Source organism: Heliangelus exortis, chromosome 19, assembly GCF_036169615.1.
Source record: "Heliangelus exortis chromosome 19, bHelExo1.hap1, whole genome shotgun sequence".
Lineage (NCBI taxonomy): Eukaryota > Metazoa > Chordata > Aves > Apodiformes > Trochilidae > Heliangelus > Heliangelus exortis.
In genome coordinates, this window is record NC_092440.1 from 12,380,627 (window position 1) to 12,397,214 (window position 16,588).

Below are 16,588 nucleotides of genomic sequence, written 5' to 3' on the forward strand. Positions count from 1 at the left end.
TGGAATCCTGGGGGCAGTTTTGGGTCCCTTGTAACCAGAAGGACATTGATGGATGTGTCCAGAGAAGGGAATGGAGCTGGGGAAGGGTCTGGAGCACAAGGAGAAGGTCTGGAGAAGTTGCGAGGAGCAGCTGAGGGACGGGATGGATCCCTGTGCCCAGCACTGGTGTGGCTGCACCTTGAATAATGGGGTCAATTTTGGGGTCCCTCGTAACCAGAAGGAGATTGAGGGGATGGATGTGTCCAGAGAAGGGAATGGAGCTGGGGAAGGGGCTGGAGAGCAAGGAGAAGGGATGGAGGGTAAGGAGAAGGGATGGAGGGTAAGGAGAAGGGTCTGGAGAACATGGAGAAGTCTGGAGAAGTTGTGAGGAGCAGCTGAGGGCCCTGGGGGTGCTGATCCTGGAGCAGAGGAGGCTGAGGGGAGACCTTCTGGCTCTCTGCAACCCCCTGAGAGGAGGTTGGAGCCAGGGGGGGTCGGGCTCTGCTCCCAAGGAACAAGGGATGGGACAAGAGGAACTTTTGGCACAACTCAAGTTGTGCCAGGGGAGGTTTAGGTTGGAGCTGGGGAAGAATTTCTGCCTGGAAAGGGTTGTCAGGGCCTGGCCCAGGCTGCCCAGGGCAGGGCTGGAGTCCCCATCATCCCTGGAGGGGTTTCAGAGCTCTGGGGATGTGGGGATGAGGGACATGGGCTGGGGGTGGCTTTGGCAGTGCTGGGGGGAAGGGTTGGACTGGATGATTTGAAAGGTTTTTTTCCAACCAAGCTGAGCCGAGGATTCTCCCTGTCCCCAGCCCCTCCAGCAGCAGCAGGAAGAGCGGGTCCTGGGGCAGCCTCCCGGTTCCCCGACAGACAAGGTACAGCCGGGAGGGGCTGGGAGGCTCCGAACCTGCCGGGGGCTAACGGGGTCCCCCCCGCAGCCAGCCCAGCGCTGGGACCCCCGGAACCGGGCCGGGCTGGCAGCAGGGAGGAGAGAGGAGGGGGCTACCCCGTGCCCCCCGGCAGAGAGGAGAGGCCAGCCCGGCAGCCCCCTGCCCCCCAGCCCCCTGCCCCCCAGCCCCAGGAGGAGGAGGAGGATGCCAACAGCTACGACTCGGATGAAGGCAGTACGTGGGGACAAGGGGAGGGCTCCTGGGGGGGGGTTGGGGACATGGGGACTGCGGGACTCGGGATGCGCAGGGACAGCCCCCGGGAAGGCTGCGCTGGATGGCCCCTGCTCCAGGTTCGGCTCCTGGGATCTTCCCGGGGGTTCGGTACCGAACGGCTGAGCTCTGCCATCTGCTGGTGCGGGCTCGGTGTTCCCACAACCTTCCCCTTCCCAAATTCCAGCTCCGGAGGCAGCAGCCCCTTTCCCATCAGAGCATCCCGGGCTGCCAGGGTCACCGCGGAGCCCTCTCTGTAGGGTGGGCTTGGGGGCTTCAGCACCTTCGGGTCTTGCTGTTGGGTCTTTTGCTCCCCAAAGGAGGGAGTTTGCTGCCTGAGGATGAGCATCCATGGCAGGACTTTGCTTCCCTGCCACCCAGGATGGGAAGAGCCTCTCCAGGCCAGGAGCAGGTGTGGAAATTGGATAGGAAGAGGTGGAGCTGGCTGAGGTTGGGTGCTTTTCCTACTGGGATCTTTTCCTACTGAGTACAAGCATGAGCTGGTTTCCACCAAGTCAAAACAGGGGCCAAACACCCCAGTCCTGGGAGGAGATGCTGAGCACCAGCTGGGGCACCTTCTCTGTGTGGTCCTGGGGTGGGATCAGCTCCCTGAGCTGTGCCTGGAGAAGGGTTGGTGCTGTCACAACCCCCTTTGCCTGGTGATGATTGCAATGGGATGGAAAAAAACCCCAGATGTCCTCCCTGTCCCCAAAGCAGGTCCAGCTCTAAAGCTTTGAGCTGAGCTCATGAATCTGGGTTTGCCTGTCAAGGTTTGGCCCATGCTTGGTGTGCATTCCACACTCCTGGAATAGCTTCCCAACTGATCCCAGGATAATTCTGATCATCACCAAGCAGGGCTGATTAACCAGCTCCTGGCTGGGGGTTTAATGAGGTCCTTTTCCCAACTCCTCTCTTTCCACCTTCCCCCATCAGCCACACTGGGAGCACTGGAGTTCAGCCTGCTCTACGACCAGGAGAACAGCTCCCTGCACTGCACCCTCATCAAGGCCAAAGTAAGTGATCACCCTTTTTCTCCTTTTTTTCCACCCATTTAAGTCCCTCTGGCTCCCAGCTCCAGCAGTGGAAGGGGCTGGGAGCAGAGGTTTTCCAGCAGGAGACTCAGCTCATGGTGTCACCCATCCCTGCTTGGGACAGAGGATAAACTTCCTGAAGACATTTTCATGGAATCACAGCATGGGTTGGGTTGGAAGGGACTTTCAGAGGTCACAGGGTCCAACCCCTCTGCAGTGAGCGGGGATCTCCTCAGATCAGGTTGCTCCATCCAACATGACCCTGAAAGTTTCCAGGGGTTGGGGCATCTCCCACCTCTCTGGGAAACCTGGGCTGGTGTCTCACCACCCTCAGAGGAAAAAAATTCTTCCTAATATCTAGTTTGAAGCTGTCATCTCTTGTCCCACCAGGACAGGCTAAAAAGTCTGTCCCCATCCTTCTCATAGGCCCCTTTAAGTAGTGGAAGGTGCTCTAAGGTGTCCCCAGAGCCTTCTCTTCTCCAGGCTGAACAACCCCAACTCCAGAGCAGAGCTGCTCCAGCCTTCATATCCTTTTTGTAGACTCATTCCAACAGTCTTTCTGCTCCATGTCTTTCCAGGGATGAGGACTCCAGAGCTGGCTGTAGTTCTGTCTCTTTGCTGAACTTCTCCACGGGTCCCTTTTCCTCTTCCCTGCCTCTCTCCAAGGAGGATTCATGCCCTGTGTTTTCCTCATTGTCTTTCAGGGCTTGAAGCCAATGGACTCAAACGGCCTGGCAGATCCCTACGTCAAGCTGCACCTCTTGCCAGGAGCCAGCAAGGTGAGGTTTGGGCTGAGCTGGATCAGAGGTTCCTCAAAGCCCCCCTGAGATCCCTTCTCCTCCCCTGGATTCCTGCTGCTACCCAGGAGTATCCCTGGAAAGGGATGATGCTTCCACGTGTCCTCCTGCAGCTGAGGAACAACTTGTCCTGGGAGCAGAGGGATGCTCAGGAGGAGGTGATGCTGCAAAAGCATCACACAACATCTGACAAACCCCCTAATTCTTCCCAGAGCTTGGACATCCCCTTTGCTTTGAAGCTGCAGCAGGTTCTCCTTAGAAGAACACGTGAAGACACAACCATTGGGTGAATTTTGACTCCCCACACCAAAGCAATCCCTGGAAATCTCACTGCCCAGCCCAACTGAGCTGAGCTTTGGAGAGAAACTCCCAAGGAAGGGCTGGAGCCTTCCTGGGAGGCTGCAAAGTTTTTTTTACCAAGTTTTTTCTAAACCCCAGCTGGATGATTTTGCCCAGTGTAAAACGAGGAGGGGAAACTGGTGGTAGAACCACTGGGCTGATGTTTCCAAGCTCATTTCACACCTGGAGTGGAGCTGAACCAAAGGGGTTTGCTCTCTGGTTCACTCCTCAATTATTATTTATATTTTTTTTCTTAGAATTTGTATTTCACACACGTGTTTGGGAAAGGCAGGTGAACAAGGGGGGTGGGGATGGTGGAATGATGCCATGTCTTGTTTTGGTGCCCCGGTCAAACAAGCTGAGGAGGCTGCAAATTTTTTTTTGCCAAGTTTTTTCTAAATCCCTGCTGGATGATTTTGCCCAGTGTAAAACAAGGAGGGGAAACTGGTGGTAGAACCACTGGGCTGATGTTTCCAAGCTCATTTCACACCTGGAGTGGAGCCGAACCAAAGGGGTTTGCTCTCCAGTTCACTCCTCAATTATTATTTATATTTTTTTTCTTAGAATTTGTATTTCACACACGTGTTTGGGAAAGGCAGGTGAACAAGGGAGGTGGGGATGGTGGAATGATGCCATGTCTTGTTTTGGTGCCCCAGTCAAACAAGCTGAGGAGGATAAAAAGTTTTTTTGCCAAGTTTTTTCAAAATCCCAGCTGGACTTTTGCTCAGTGTAAAACGAGGAGGGGAAACTGGTGGTAGAACCACTGGGTTGATGTTTCCAGGTTCACTTCACACCTTGGGGATTTTCACCTTGGGGATTTTCTGGTCTGGAGTGGAGCTGGAACAAAGGGGTTTGCTCTCTGGTTCACTCCTCAATTATTATTTATAGTTTTTTTTTTAGAGTTTGTATTTCACACACGTGTTTGGGGAAGGCAGGTGAACAAGGGAGGTGGGGATGGTGAAATGATGCCATGTCTTGTTTTGGTGCCCCAGTCAAACAAGCTGAGGAGGATAAAAAGTTTTTTTTGCCAAGTTTTTTCTAAACCCCAGCTGGATGATTTTGCTCAGTGTAAAACAAGGAGGGGAAACTGGTGGTAGAACCACTGGGCTGATGTTTCCAAGCTCATTTCACACCTTGGGGATTTTCACATTGGGGATTTTCTGGTCTGGAGTGGAGCCGAACCAAAGGGGTTTGCTCTCCAGTTCACTCCTCAATTATTATTTATGGGTTTTTTTTTAGAGTTTGTATTTCACACACGTGTTTGGGAAAGGCAGGTGAACAAGGGGGGTGGGGATGGTGAAATGATGCCATGTCTTGTTTTGGTGCCCCAGTCAAACAAACTGAGGAGGATAAAAAGTTTTTTTGCCAAGTTTTTCCAAAACCCCAGCTGGATGGTTTTGCTCAGTGTAAAACGAGGAGGGGAAACTGGTGGTAGAACCACTGGGTTGATGTTTCCAAGCTCATTTCACTCCCTGGGGATTTTAACGTTGGGGATTTTCTGATCTGGAGTGGAGCCGAACCAAAGGGGTTTGCTCTCTGGTTCACTCCTCAATTATTATTTATATTTTTTTTCTTAGAGTTTGTATTTCACACACGTGTTTGGGGAAGGCAGGTGAACAAGGGGGGTGGGGATGGTGGAATGATGCCATGTCTTGTTTTGGTGCCCCAGTCAAACAAGCTGAGGACGAAGACGCTGCGCAACACCCGCAACCCCGTCTGGAACGAGACCCTGGTGTACCACGGGATCACAGATGAGGACATGCAAAGGAAAACCCTCAGGCAAGCAGGGGAGCTGGGATACCCCAGGATGGGGATCCTGGAGCTCCTGGCACGGAGCATCCAAAGCAGTTTTTCCCCAGAGGGCCGGAGGTCGATGCTCAGCTTTCCCCTTCCCTTCAGGATCTCCGTGTGCGACGAGGACAAATTCGGCCACAACGAGTTCATTGGAGAAACCAGAGTTTCCTTGAAAAAACTCAAAGCCAACCAGAAAAAGAACTTCAACATCTGCCTGGAGAGAGTAATACCTGTGAGTCCGTGTGGAATTCCGTTCTGCTGCTGTTAATGTTGTTGGTAAATGGTGTGGGGGGGAGCTCACGGCAAGAGCCGTAGGTGCCTGACTTCCCTGACACCTTCAGGAGTTGGATTTCCAACCATTCTGGGCTGGGGGAACAGGTCAAGGGTGGGAGTCTTGACATGGGACTGGTGCTGGTACTGCCCATACTGATGGTAACAGGGGAGGAGAGGGGAGGAAAAAGGAGAGGGGAGTAAAAAGGGAAGGAAAAAGGGGAGGAGAAGAAAAAGGGGAGGAAAAAGGAGAGGGGAAGAAAAAGGAGAAGAAAAAGGAGAGGGGAGGAAAAAAGAGAGGGGAGGAAAAAGGAGAGGAAAAAGGAGAGGGGAGGAAAAAGGAGAGGGGAGGAAAAAGGAGAGGGGAGGAAAAAGGAGAGGGGAGGAAAAAGGAGAGGGGAGGAAAAAGGAGAGGGGAGGAAAAAGGAGAGGGGAGGAAAAAAGAGAGGAGGAAAAAGGAGAGGAGAGGAAAAAGGGGAGGAAAAAGAGAGGAGAGGAAAAAGGGGAGGAGAAAAAAAAGGGGAGGAAAAAGGGGAGGAGAAAAAAAAAAAGGGGAGGAAAAAGGGGAGGAGAACAAAAAGGGGAGGAAAGAGGAGAGGAAAGAAGAAAGAGGAGAGGAGAGGAGAGGAGAAAGGAGAGGAAAGAGCAGATTGCTCCTGGCTGGGGTGTGGAGGTTGGTGGAGCAGATGAGCAGCCCTGAGCCCCCTTCCTCTCCTGAGTTCAGAGCTGGGCTGGGCTCCAGGGGGGTTTTGCTGTAGGCCAGTGCCTCTCCTCCCTGTTGTCACTCATGCAGCCCTTCTTTTCCCTTCCCCACCCAAGATGAAGCGTGCTGGGACCACCGGCTCGTCCCGTGGGATGGCACTGTACGAAGAGGAGGTAGGAAAGCACCTTCCATCCGTGTTCCGTCCAGTTTTCCCCTCTCCCTCCTGCTGGGGCTACGCGGGAAACCCCGGATCCATCTTCTCATCACCTCAGCTGCTCTGCGGTTGCCCGGGCTCGGTCCCCGTGTCCCCAGCTCTGGTTGCTTTCCCTCCCCCCCCAGGTAGATCGTGGTGGGGACGTGGAGGAGCGTGGGAAGATCCTGGTGTCCCTGATGTACAGCACCCAGCAGGGGGGTTTGATCGTCGGCATCGTCCGCTGCGTCCATTTGGCAGCCATGGATGCCAATGGCTACTCAGACCCCTTTGTGAAACTGTGAGTGCCCCCGGGGAGGCCTCGGGGATGAACGTGGGGGGGTTGGACCACCCCCTGGTCCTTGGGGGGGAGCTGATGGGCTGAGAGCTCTTCCTGAAGCCACTGGAGAGAGGGGAGAGCTTCCCAAGCTTGTGCCCACCGGTGGCACCCGAAGGAGGCGGTGAGGTCCCTGCCGGTGAGATGGACCCAGGCCTTGGGTCCATCCATTTCCCAGGTGCAAAAAGCCAGCAGCCAGCCCTCAGCTTTAGATCTGGAGGATAAAGGGTCCCCCTCAGCTCTGCTACGGGGCAGGGGTGGCTTGGTGGCCCTCCAGGAGCAATGAGGAGCAAGTGCTCTGCTGGCTGCCCCATAAAATGGGATGGAAGGAGCTGGGAGCTGGGGATGCTCCTGCTGTGCCTCTCCCTGTCCCTGTCTCCCTGTCCCTGTCTCCCTGTCCCTGTCTCCCTGTCCCTGCCTCCCTGTCCCTGCCTCCCTGTCCCTGCCTCCCTGTCCCTGCCTCCCTGTCCCTGCCTCCCTGTCCCTGCCTCCCTGTCCCTGCCTCCCTGTCCCTGCCTCCCTGTCCCTGCCTCCCTGTCCCTGCCTCCCTGTCCCTGCCTCCCTGTCCCTGCCTCCCTGTCCCTGTCTCCCTGTCCCTGTCTCCCTGTCCCTGTCTCCCTGTCCCTGTCTCCCTGTCCCTGTCTCCCTGTCCCTGTCTCCCTGTCCCTGTCTCCCTGTCCCTGTCTCCCTGTCCCTGTCTCCCTGTCCCTGTCTCCCTGTCCCTGTCTCCCTGTCCCTGTCTCCCTGTCCCTGTCTCCCTGTCCCTGCCTCCCTGTCCCTGCCTCCCTGTCCCTGCCTCCCTGTCCCTGCCTCCCTGTCCCTGCCTCCCTGTCCCTGTCTCCCTGTCCCTGTCTCCCTGTCCCTGCCTCCCTGTCCCTGCCTCCCTGTCCCTGTCTCCCTGTCCCTGTCTCCCTGTCCCTGTCTCCCTGTCCCTGTCTCCCTGTCCCTGTCTCCCTGTCCCTGTCTCCCTGTCCCTGCCTCCCTGTCCCTGCCTCCCTGTCCCTGCCTCCCTGTCCCTGCCTCCCTGTCCCTGTCTCCCTGTCCCTGTCTCCCTGTCCCTGTCTCCCTGTCCCTGTCTCCCTGTCCCTGTCTCCCTGTCCCTGTCTCCCTGTCCCTGTCTCCCTGTCCCTGTCTCCCTGTCCCTGTCTCCCTGTCCCTGTCCCTGCTGGGGTGGTTGCTGTGACATGGAGGGGGTGATGGGAGCAGCAGTGATGGGAGCAGCATTTAGTTGATGGGTGGCTCCTGCCAGCACCAAGGGAAGGAGGAGATTTGGGTTGGAACCCCCCAGACCTCCACATGGAGAGGACCCCACAGACAGTCAGCCCCAGTTGCAGTTTTCTGTCCTTTTTATCTTTGCCTTCAGAAGGAAAAAAAAAAAAAAAAAAATCTCTGCTCCCCCTAAACCTCAGTCACCAGCTCTGGTGCTGAGCATCCTGGATGGATTTTTGTAGCTGAGCAGAACTGAGGAGTTTTTCCTTCTCCATTTCTCCCTTCAGGATCTTTCCCATTCCCACCAGGATTTCCTGTTGTTCAACTCCAACTCTGCAGCTGAGTTTGGGCTGGGAACCCAGGGCTCTAATTTTAGTCTGGGTGACCCTCCCTTGGCTGAGGGTCCCAGTCTGCCCAGTCTCAAACACTACTGGGTTGTTTTAATCTTATTTTCAGGTTTTTCCCCCTTTTCTCTGTGTTTTGACACCTTCCTGGTTGGTTTTTCAGCAGCCCAGCCCTCATCTGCTGGCAGCCAACCCAGCTTCTCATGTTTCCAAAAAAGACCATTCAGGATTTTATCTTATTTTACTTTTATTCTAGATAAGTTTAGAGGCTGCCTAACCAACTCTTTGCCTTTAAGTAAATATCTTTAGTTTGGTTTTTTTTTTTCCCTAGCCCCAAAACTCATTTTATTTTTTTTCAAGCTTAGGAGCTGTTCTTGTGCTTGAGTTTTGAGCTGTTTTCTGTTGCCTCCAGCTGGCTGAAACCTGACATGGGAAAAAAGGCCAAGCACAAGACACAGATTAAGAAGAAAACCTTGAACCCTGAGTTTAATGAGGTAAGGATGGATCTATATTTTTATATGATTAAATGAGCTTTAGCTAATTACTGTGGCGTGTGGAGGAGTTGGTTGGTTTTTGGTTTTTTTTTAAATTTATTTTAAATACTCTCCCATTGGGTTTGGCATTCAGGCTGCAGAGGGAGATCCCTGATGCTCCCTTGACTGCAGTTTTCTGGGTGCATTTTCCTTCTTTTTCTAAGAGTTCCTTCTTCTTCTTCTAGGAGTTCTTCTATGACATAAAACACAACGACCTGGCCAAGAAGTCACTGGATATCTCAGTCTGGGATTATGACATCGGGAAATCCAACGATTACATTGGTGAGAGCTGGAAATTTTTGCTCTCTGGGGTGGGGTTTTTGGTGGGGTTTTGGTCCCCTCCCTGTGAGGAACCCCAGGATGAACCTGGAGGTGGGATCTAAGTCGATCCATCCCTGGATCCCATCTCCAGCATCCTTTGGGATCTCCTGGGCAGCTCTGGTTTTTTCCACAAGATTTTGAAATCCAGCCCCAAAAAGCAATGCCCCAAAGTGGGCTCTGTCCCTGGGGAAGCATTTGGCTGGGACATCACAGCATCTCACAGCATCCTTGTAGATAAGTTGATCAAGTATGGGTTTGGTGATCAGGTAGTGAGGTAGATCAGGAACTGGTTGAAAGGAAGGAGTCAGAGAGTTGTAGTCAATGGGGCAGAACCTGGTTGGAGGTGTGTGACCAGTGGAGTCCCTCAGGGGTCGGTACTGGGACCGGTGTTGTTCAATATCTTCATCAAGGACTTGGATGAGGGTCTAGAATGTCCCCTCAGCAAGTTTGCTGATGACACTGAGCTGGGAGGAGTGGCTGACACACCAGAAGGCTGTGCTGCCATTCAGAGAGACTTAGACAGGCTGGAGAGTTGGGCAGGGAGAAACATGATGAAATTCAACAAGGGGAAGTGGAGAGTTTTGCATTTGGGGAAGAACAACACGATGTCCCAGTATAGGTTGGGGGCTGAGCTGCTGGAGAGCAGTGGAGGTGAAAGAGACCTGGGGGTCCTGGTAGACAAGAAGATGCCCATGAGCCAGCAATGTGCCCTTGTGGCCAAGAAGGCCAATGGCATCCTGGGGTGCATTAGAAAGGGGGTGGTTAGTAGGTCAAGAGAGGTTCTCCTCCCCCTCTGTTCTGCATTGGTGAGGCCACACCTGGAGTATTGTGTCCAGTTCTGGGCCCCTCAGTTCAAGAAGGACAGGGAAGTGCTTGAAAGAGTCCAGCGCAGAGCTACTGAGATGATTAAGGGAGTGGAACATCTCCCTTATGAGGAAAGGCTGAGGGAGCTGGGTCTCTTTAGTTTGGAGAAAAGGAGACTGAGGGGTGACCTCATCAATGTTTTCAAATATGTAAGGGGTGAGTGTCAGGGAGATGGAGTTAGGCTTTTCTCAGTGGTGACCAGTGATAGGACAAGGGGTAATGGGTGTAAATTGGAGCATAGGAGGTTCAAGTTGAATATCAGAAAAAATTTTTTTACTGTAAGGGTGACAGAGCCCTGGAACAGGCTGCCCAGGGGGGTTGTGGAGTCTCCTTCACTGGAGACATTCAAAACCCACCTGGACACGTTCCTAGGGGATGTACTCTAGGGGGCCCTGCTCTGGCAGGGGGGGTTGGACTAGATGATCTTTCCAGGTCCCTTCCAACCCCTAGGATTCTAGGATTCTAGGATTCTATGATTCTATGATTCTATGATCAGCAGCACCTCTGGGTATGATGCCCCCTTCTCCTGCCTCTCCTCCAGGTGGCTGCCAGCTGGGCATCACGGCCAAGGGGGAACGTTTGAAACACTGGTATGAGTGTCTGAAGAACAAGGACAAGAAGATTGAACGCTGGCACACCCTGCAGAATGAGAACCACGTGGCCAGTGATTAAAGGGAGCCCCAAGCTGTCCCCAGGTCCCCAACCTCTGCCAAGCCCCTGTAGATCTCTGGTGTCTGTCTTCCAGCTCACTCACACCTTGCCACAACCTCTGCTCCTCCTCTGAGCGTCCTCTCTGCCCCCTCCTCACCTCCTTCCCCCCCCCCACCCCAAACTAACCCAGATCTTTTATATTCACTTCCTTTGATTGGGTCTTTTGGGTTTTTTTGGTTGGCTTTGGTTTTTCCTTGGGAGGGGGTCACTGAATTCTCCTGGTGTGTCACTTTGGGGAGCAATAGGCACCCTCTGCCTGTCCCCCCCCCACCCTGCTGAGCCTCCCAGCTCTGTGTGTGATGCTCTGTGTCCCTCCAGCCCCCCCTCTCCTGCCTCAGCCCATCACCACCACCTCCTGCCTTCTCCATCTCCCACTGGGACATGTGGCCACCAGCCCTGGCCATCTGCTAGCCCAGTTTTGGAGGGGTTGAGTGCTGGTGTTGGGGCATCAGCCCCTTCTGCTTGGGTGATATCAACACCTCGGTGGCAATAACAAAAAAAAAAAACAAAAAAAAAAACTTTGGTGTGGGTGATAACCACAGCCTGGTCCCTGTCCAAGGTCACCCTGCCAGTCCTGCTGGAGCTGTGGTTCTGGTCTGGTCCATTCCAACATTACCACGTCCTCTGCTGAGAAAATCCCCCAAGAATCTGCTCCTGAGGAACAGGGGAGCCACTGGGTGCTGGCAGGGGAAGGGACTGGGGTGGTTCCTGGGGGTTTCTTTGGCCCAAGGAACTCTGCTGCTGTCGGGGCACACCTGGGGTTCAAGCTTGTGACTTCCTCCTCCTCCTCCTCTTCCTCCTCCCATCCTGAGTGGGTAATAGTGAGTAGCTGAACCCCCAGGGCAGCCCCCAACCCCCCTTGCTGCTGCTGCCAAGGGAGAAGCTGCTTCCCTCCAGCTCCAAGTGTGCAAGGGTTGCTGCTTGGAAACACCCCAAATCTGCTGGGACACTTGGAGGTCTTCCAACTCCTTTTTTTTTCTTTCTTTCTTTTGGCAAACCTGCCCAAGAACTGTTGTGGATGGAGCCTCTGGGGGGTGTTGCTGCTGCTGGGCTTTGGGTCTGTCTCTGGACAACCTCCCCTCTCAACAGCAGCACAAGAAGCCCCAGGGGATGCCCTGGGGGTCAGCTGCACACCACACATGTTGTAGGAATCCTGAATCCCAAATCCTGAACCCTGAACCCCCCCTCTTCACACTGCTGGCCCCTGATGTCCCTTGCAAGCCCTGCTGTAGCCTGCTGGCCTCTGCCATGCCCTCAGCTCAGCTGTGCTGCCCCAGAGCTCTTGCCTTTGGGTTGGATGAGGGTTTTTTTCACCCCTATTCTTAATTCTCTTTTTAAATCGTTTTTTTCCCCCCCATTCTTGCCCCAACAGAATTTTTCTCCCAGTGCTGCTTTGCCAGGAGCATCCCCCAAGGGCTGGGTGATGCCAACCTCTGCGTGCCCAGGGATGCAGCTGGGGACCAGCCCTTCCCTACCTTGAATCTTGCACAGCCAAGAAGGTTGGGATGTTTTCCCTCCCCAGGTGCTCTGCGTTCCCTCCCAGGAAAGTTTGGGTGCTTTTCCTCCCAGCCAGGTCCCCCACCAGGACCCCAATGGGGAAAGCAACCCCAGAGCAGGGTGAGCATCCTCAGCTTCCCCATCACCCCAGGCTCTGTCCCTGAGCTCCTCAGGCCGTGATGCACCAGAGAGAACATTCCAGGGATGGCTTTTTCCTCCCTTTTGTGCAGCTTTTTGACTCTGAGGTCTCAGAGCCTCCAGCTGTGCTGTGCAGAAAACTCCAGACTCATCCAACCTGGTTCTATGGGATCCTTTCCCTCTGTGTCCAGCCCTGCCAAAGGTGTTTCTGCTGGAGGAAAATCCCCTCCAGAGTCAACGAGCTGCCCAAAACCTTGGCCTGTCCCTGGGGCTGCTGAGCTGTGCTGGGAGAAAAATGTCTTTTAAAAAAACCAAAACCCCCCAAACAAGAAAAAAAAATAATATCCAGGCAACTCCTTGATTTATTCCTGGCCTGCAGCAGCCCAGCCTCCTGTGTGTGTGTGTGCAGCAGAATTAAATTTAAATTTTCCCCAGGTCCTGCACTGACTCTCTGCTTCCCCTTCAGAAAACAAGAACCCAAATCACCTCTTTGCACCCAGAAAATCAAAGTGCAACTTGCCAGTCCCCCCTCTCACTATTGTGCAAACCCCCCTCCTTTCTTTGCCATCCTTTTCTGAGTTGGTTTTTTTTCTAATTCACTTTTTTTTTTTTTTTTTTTTTTTTTGCCCTGAATAATTTCTTTCCAGTGTAAATAAAGCATGCAGGTATGAATTGGGAATGGTGCAAAAATAAAAAAAAAAAAAAAAAAAAACCCAAACAAAAACAAACACAAAACCAACTACAAAAAAAAAAAAAAGAAAAAAAAAAAAAAGCCTCTTCTACTGCTGTTTGCATTCCAACTCGCATGCAGTGATTTTACAGCAAAATATCAGTTTACAACTATTAAGAGAAGAAGAAAATGTTACACAGGACTAGAAATCTCCAGTCTTCCGCTGCATGCAGCACAACCTCCTCTCTTGGTGTGGTATCTAATAAAGTCAGACTATTGGAAAAGATAAAAAAAAACAAACAAAAAAAAAATATCCACCCCAGGATGCTTTGCTTTTTTTTTTTTTTTTTTTTTCTTTCATTCCCTGTGGGAATCGGAAGCTTTGGGATGGGTGGGGGGGGAGGGGTGGGAATTTGGGGTGGGTTTGGGAGGTTCCCTGGGGGTGGGGAGATTGAGGAGGATTTTTTTTGGGGGGGTTTAAGGGGCAGAGCTGGGGTTCCTGCACCTCTGGGGGGGTTGGGGAGGGGTCTGGGATCAAAACTTTTGGGTGTGGGCAGGGTGTCCGGGGGCTCCTGCTTGGTTTGTGCCTCTGGGGGTGCAAACACAAGGGGTGGGGGCTGCCAGAGGAGGATGGGGCACATGTCCCCTCAAAAAGCAAACCCACCCTGGAGAAAACCCCAAAATTCTGGTGTCCCCCCCCCTCCTTTTCAGGCTCCAGGCTGGGGGAGAAGGAGCAGAGCAGAACCCACCCCTCCCCATCTCTGGCTGCTGCATCAGAGCATAATTCTCTTTTTTTATGATTATTATTTTATTTAATTCTGGCAGGTTCAGGCTCCATTCCCAGCAGATCCTGAGGGAAGGGATTCCCTGGGAAGGCAGCAGATGGGGGTTCCATGCCCCAACCCTGGGCAGGAGGACACGGGGGGGGGATGTCCTCGACTTTGAGGGGACCCCCACACCCTGAGGGGACCCCCACACCCTCCGTGGACCCAAGGAGGGCCCGAGGGGATGAAGGCTCCAATGCCCAGAGACAACAGCAGATGTCACTGATGCTCCAGGTATGGCAGGGGAAGGATGCCCAGAACCAGGTCCTGGTGGTGGGAACCCCTCACTATCCCCCACCTTGGTGATGGGAACCCCCCCAAGCACCCATGGCGGGGGTGGGGGCCCCCCCAGATGCAATCTTCACCCAAGCTGCTGCTGAGCACCCATGGGTGGCAGCACTGGGGGGGGGTTGGGGGATGGAGTTGCCCCAACCCTATGGATGCTTCCACACATCCCATTGAATTCCTGGTCCCCCCGAGGCCAGGCCCGGGGTGGTTCTTCCCCAGTGGTCTGGAGCTTCCTGAGGGATCTGTCCTGGTGAGCTGGCATCAGAGGGAAGCTGGTTTGGGAATAATTGCTCAGGAGAGACCTGCAGGCTGAGGGAGGTCCAGGTTCCTCCCCTGAGCCACCAGTGCTCAGCTGGGCTTGTCCCAAAGAGGTGAAAAGGGCAGGAGGGATGATGCCAGCAGCAACAGGTAGAGAACATCACTGAGATCTTTAAAATTGTCACATGGTGCTGATTCTGTGTCCTGATCCTAATGAAGAGAAATCCCACTGGTCAGGAGAAGGCCTCATCTCCTCATCTCTGCTGGCAGGAAAATAATCCTAGGCTTAGTTAGGTTGGGAAAGACCTTTAAGTCCCACAGTTACCCCATCCCTCCAGCTGCTCCCAGAATTTTGCTCACCCAGCTCCAGCTGAGGCCCCAAGCCACCACCCCCTGCAATTAAGATGCCTCCTTGATTAATTGGGGTGTGGCAGGGGTTGGTTGGGGAGTCCTGGATGGAAAGGGCTTCAAAAGGGCATCCCCTGCAATTAAGATGCCCCCTTGATTAATTGGGGTGTGGCAGGGGTTGGTTGGGGAGTCCTGGATGGAAAGGGCTTCAAAAGGGCATCCCCTGCAATTAAGATGCCTCCTTGATTAATTGGGGTGTGGCAGGGGTTGGTTGGGGAGTCCTGGATGGAAAGGGCTTCAACAGGGAAGCACTGGGAAGGAACCCAGGGTGAAAACCCAGAGTCCCTTTTTCCAGCTGATTTTTTTGCTCCCCTTTTTTTCTCAGCCCCTCTGGGCTGGAGGCCCTTGGACTGACCTTTATTTCCACATCCTACTTTTGTAGGCTTGCAGAAAAATTCTAGTTTTAATTACATCTCAGAGCATCCTTCTGGTTCTGCTCTTCCACCCAGGTTCCTTGGGGGCTGCTTGGATTCAGACCCTGGGTGCAGTCAATAGATTCTCATCTCTGTGCTGGCCAAGCTGCTCATGGCCAATCCTTTACAGCTCCAGTTTTTCTGGAATCAATATTGCTTTGCTCTCCATCCAGAGGATTGGGAAGCACGGGTGAGCTGGATCAGGTCACTCCCTGGTGCAGGAAAAGCCACAGGATGGGGAGGGGAGCAGATCCCTCCCCCTGAGCCAGCACTGGGATGAAGCTGTGCCCAAAGTGTTGGGTTCCTGCTCCTCTCCTGGAGTGGGAGATGCAAAATGCAGAGTGTGGCTCCTCTCCAGAATGTTCCAGAAGGTCAGGGCAGCACCTAGGGACCCAACCCATGCCAACAACTCATCATTCTAAATTAGCTCCTGGGGGTAAAATTCACAGAAGGTCAATGGAGCTCTTGATCCCAGGGTGTCAGGAGGGCTCTGAGACTTTCCTGCTCCACTGAGGAGAAGGGAAACGTTCCATAGGCTCCCATCTTCTGGAGAAACATGGAAAGGAATAACAGCAAACTTCCACTATTTAACGTTTCGCTTAAAAATTAGAGAAGCTCAAATAAATAAATCCCTTTTTCTATCCTCTTTCAAGCCCAGCTTTTCAAAAAGCTGGCAGCTAGAAATCTCTTTATCTCGTAGGGCAGAGATAACGATGTAATTACGAGCTCAGATCGATGGCTTCCATCCAGTTGGGTGCTCAGCCTAAAAATAAACTGCTGTTCTTCCACTCCAATGCAGAACTGGGACCAGCATCTCCTCTGGGCTGGTGGCCCCAGTGCAGAACCAGCCACGGGGCCGGGGAGAGTCTGGGCTGGGGTCTGGAGAGTCTGTGGTGGGATTTGGGGAGCCCACAAAGCCATTCCCTGAGGGAAACTGAGGTTTCAGCTTCTCTCGTTTCTGCAGGGCAATGGAGGGGCCTGAGGGGGAGAGGCCAGCCAAGATGCCTGGGTGATGGTCACCTCCTCCCACCACCCCACAGAGCTGCCATGGAGTGGCCCTTGAAACACGGAGCCAGGTTTTAGGTTTGGGTGGGTTTGGGGGAAAGAAAAGCAAGGAGCAGGAGAGTGGTGAGGGCTGGCACAGGTCCCTGCTTGCTGTCAGCTGGGCCACCCAACTGGTGCCTTGGCCCTGGCCCTAGGGGTGTTCAAAAACCATGAGGGTGTAGCACTTGAGGCCATGGTTTGGGAGTTGGACTGGATGCTCTCAGAGGTCTTTTCCAGCCCTAATGACCTAATGAGGAGGACCAGAGAGTTCTCCTCCCTGCCTGGGGAAATCCCTTTCCTCCTGGCCACGGGAACACCCATGGACATCTAACCCACCCAGGGGTCATCCCTCCATCCATCCATCCATCCCTCCATCCATCCATCCTTCCCTCCATCCATCCATCCATCCATCCATCCATCCATCCCTCTATCCATCCATCCCTCCATCCATCCATCCATCCCTCCCTCT

At 53.6% G+C, this 16,588-nt stretch overlaps 1 protein-coding gene across 5 annotated transcripts in view; it reads left to right on the forward strand.

The window, feature by feature from the left end:
• The window catches only part of RPH3A (rabphilin 3A), a 37,597-nt gene extending 24,648 nt beyond the window's left edge, over positions 1–12,949 (forward strand). For 3 of the 5 annotated variants that reach the window (XM_071763118.1, XM_071763121.1, XM_071763120.1), the window contains 10 exons: positions 789–1,100; positions 2,070–2,149; positions 2,872–2,946; positions 4,973–5,082; positions 5,203–5,329; positions 6,187–6,243; positions 6,410–6,561; positions 8,563–8,644; positions 8,869–8,965; positions 10,410–12,949. In XM_071763118.1, the coding sequence (XP_071619219.1) occupies positions 789–1,100; positions 2,070–2,149; positions 2,872–2,946; positions 4,973–5,082; positions 5,203–5,329; positions 6,187–6,243; positions 6,410–6,561; positions 8,563–8,644; positions 8,869–8,965; positions 10,410–10,540 (1,223 nt within the window). In that variant the 3' untranslated portion in view covers positions 10,541–12,949. The remainder of the gene's footprint in view (positions 1–788; positions 1,101–2,069; positions 2,150–2,871; positions 2,947–4,972; positions 5,083–5,202; positions 5,330–6,186; positions 6,244–6,409; positions 6,562–8,562; positions 8,645–8,868; positions 8,966–10,409) is intronic. The other 2 variants (XM_071763122.1, XM_071763119.1) reach the window with 2 other exon arrangements.
• Positions 12,950–16,588: the final 3,639 nt, after the last annotated feature.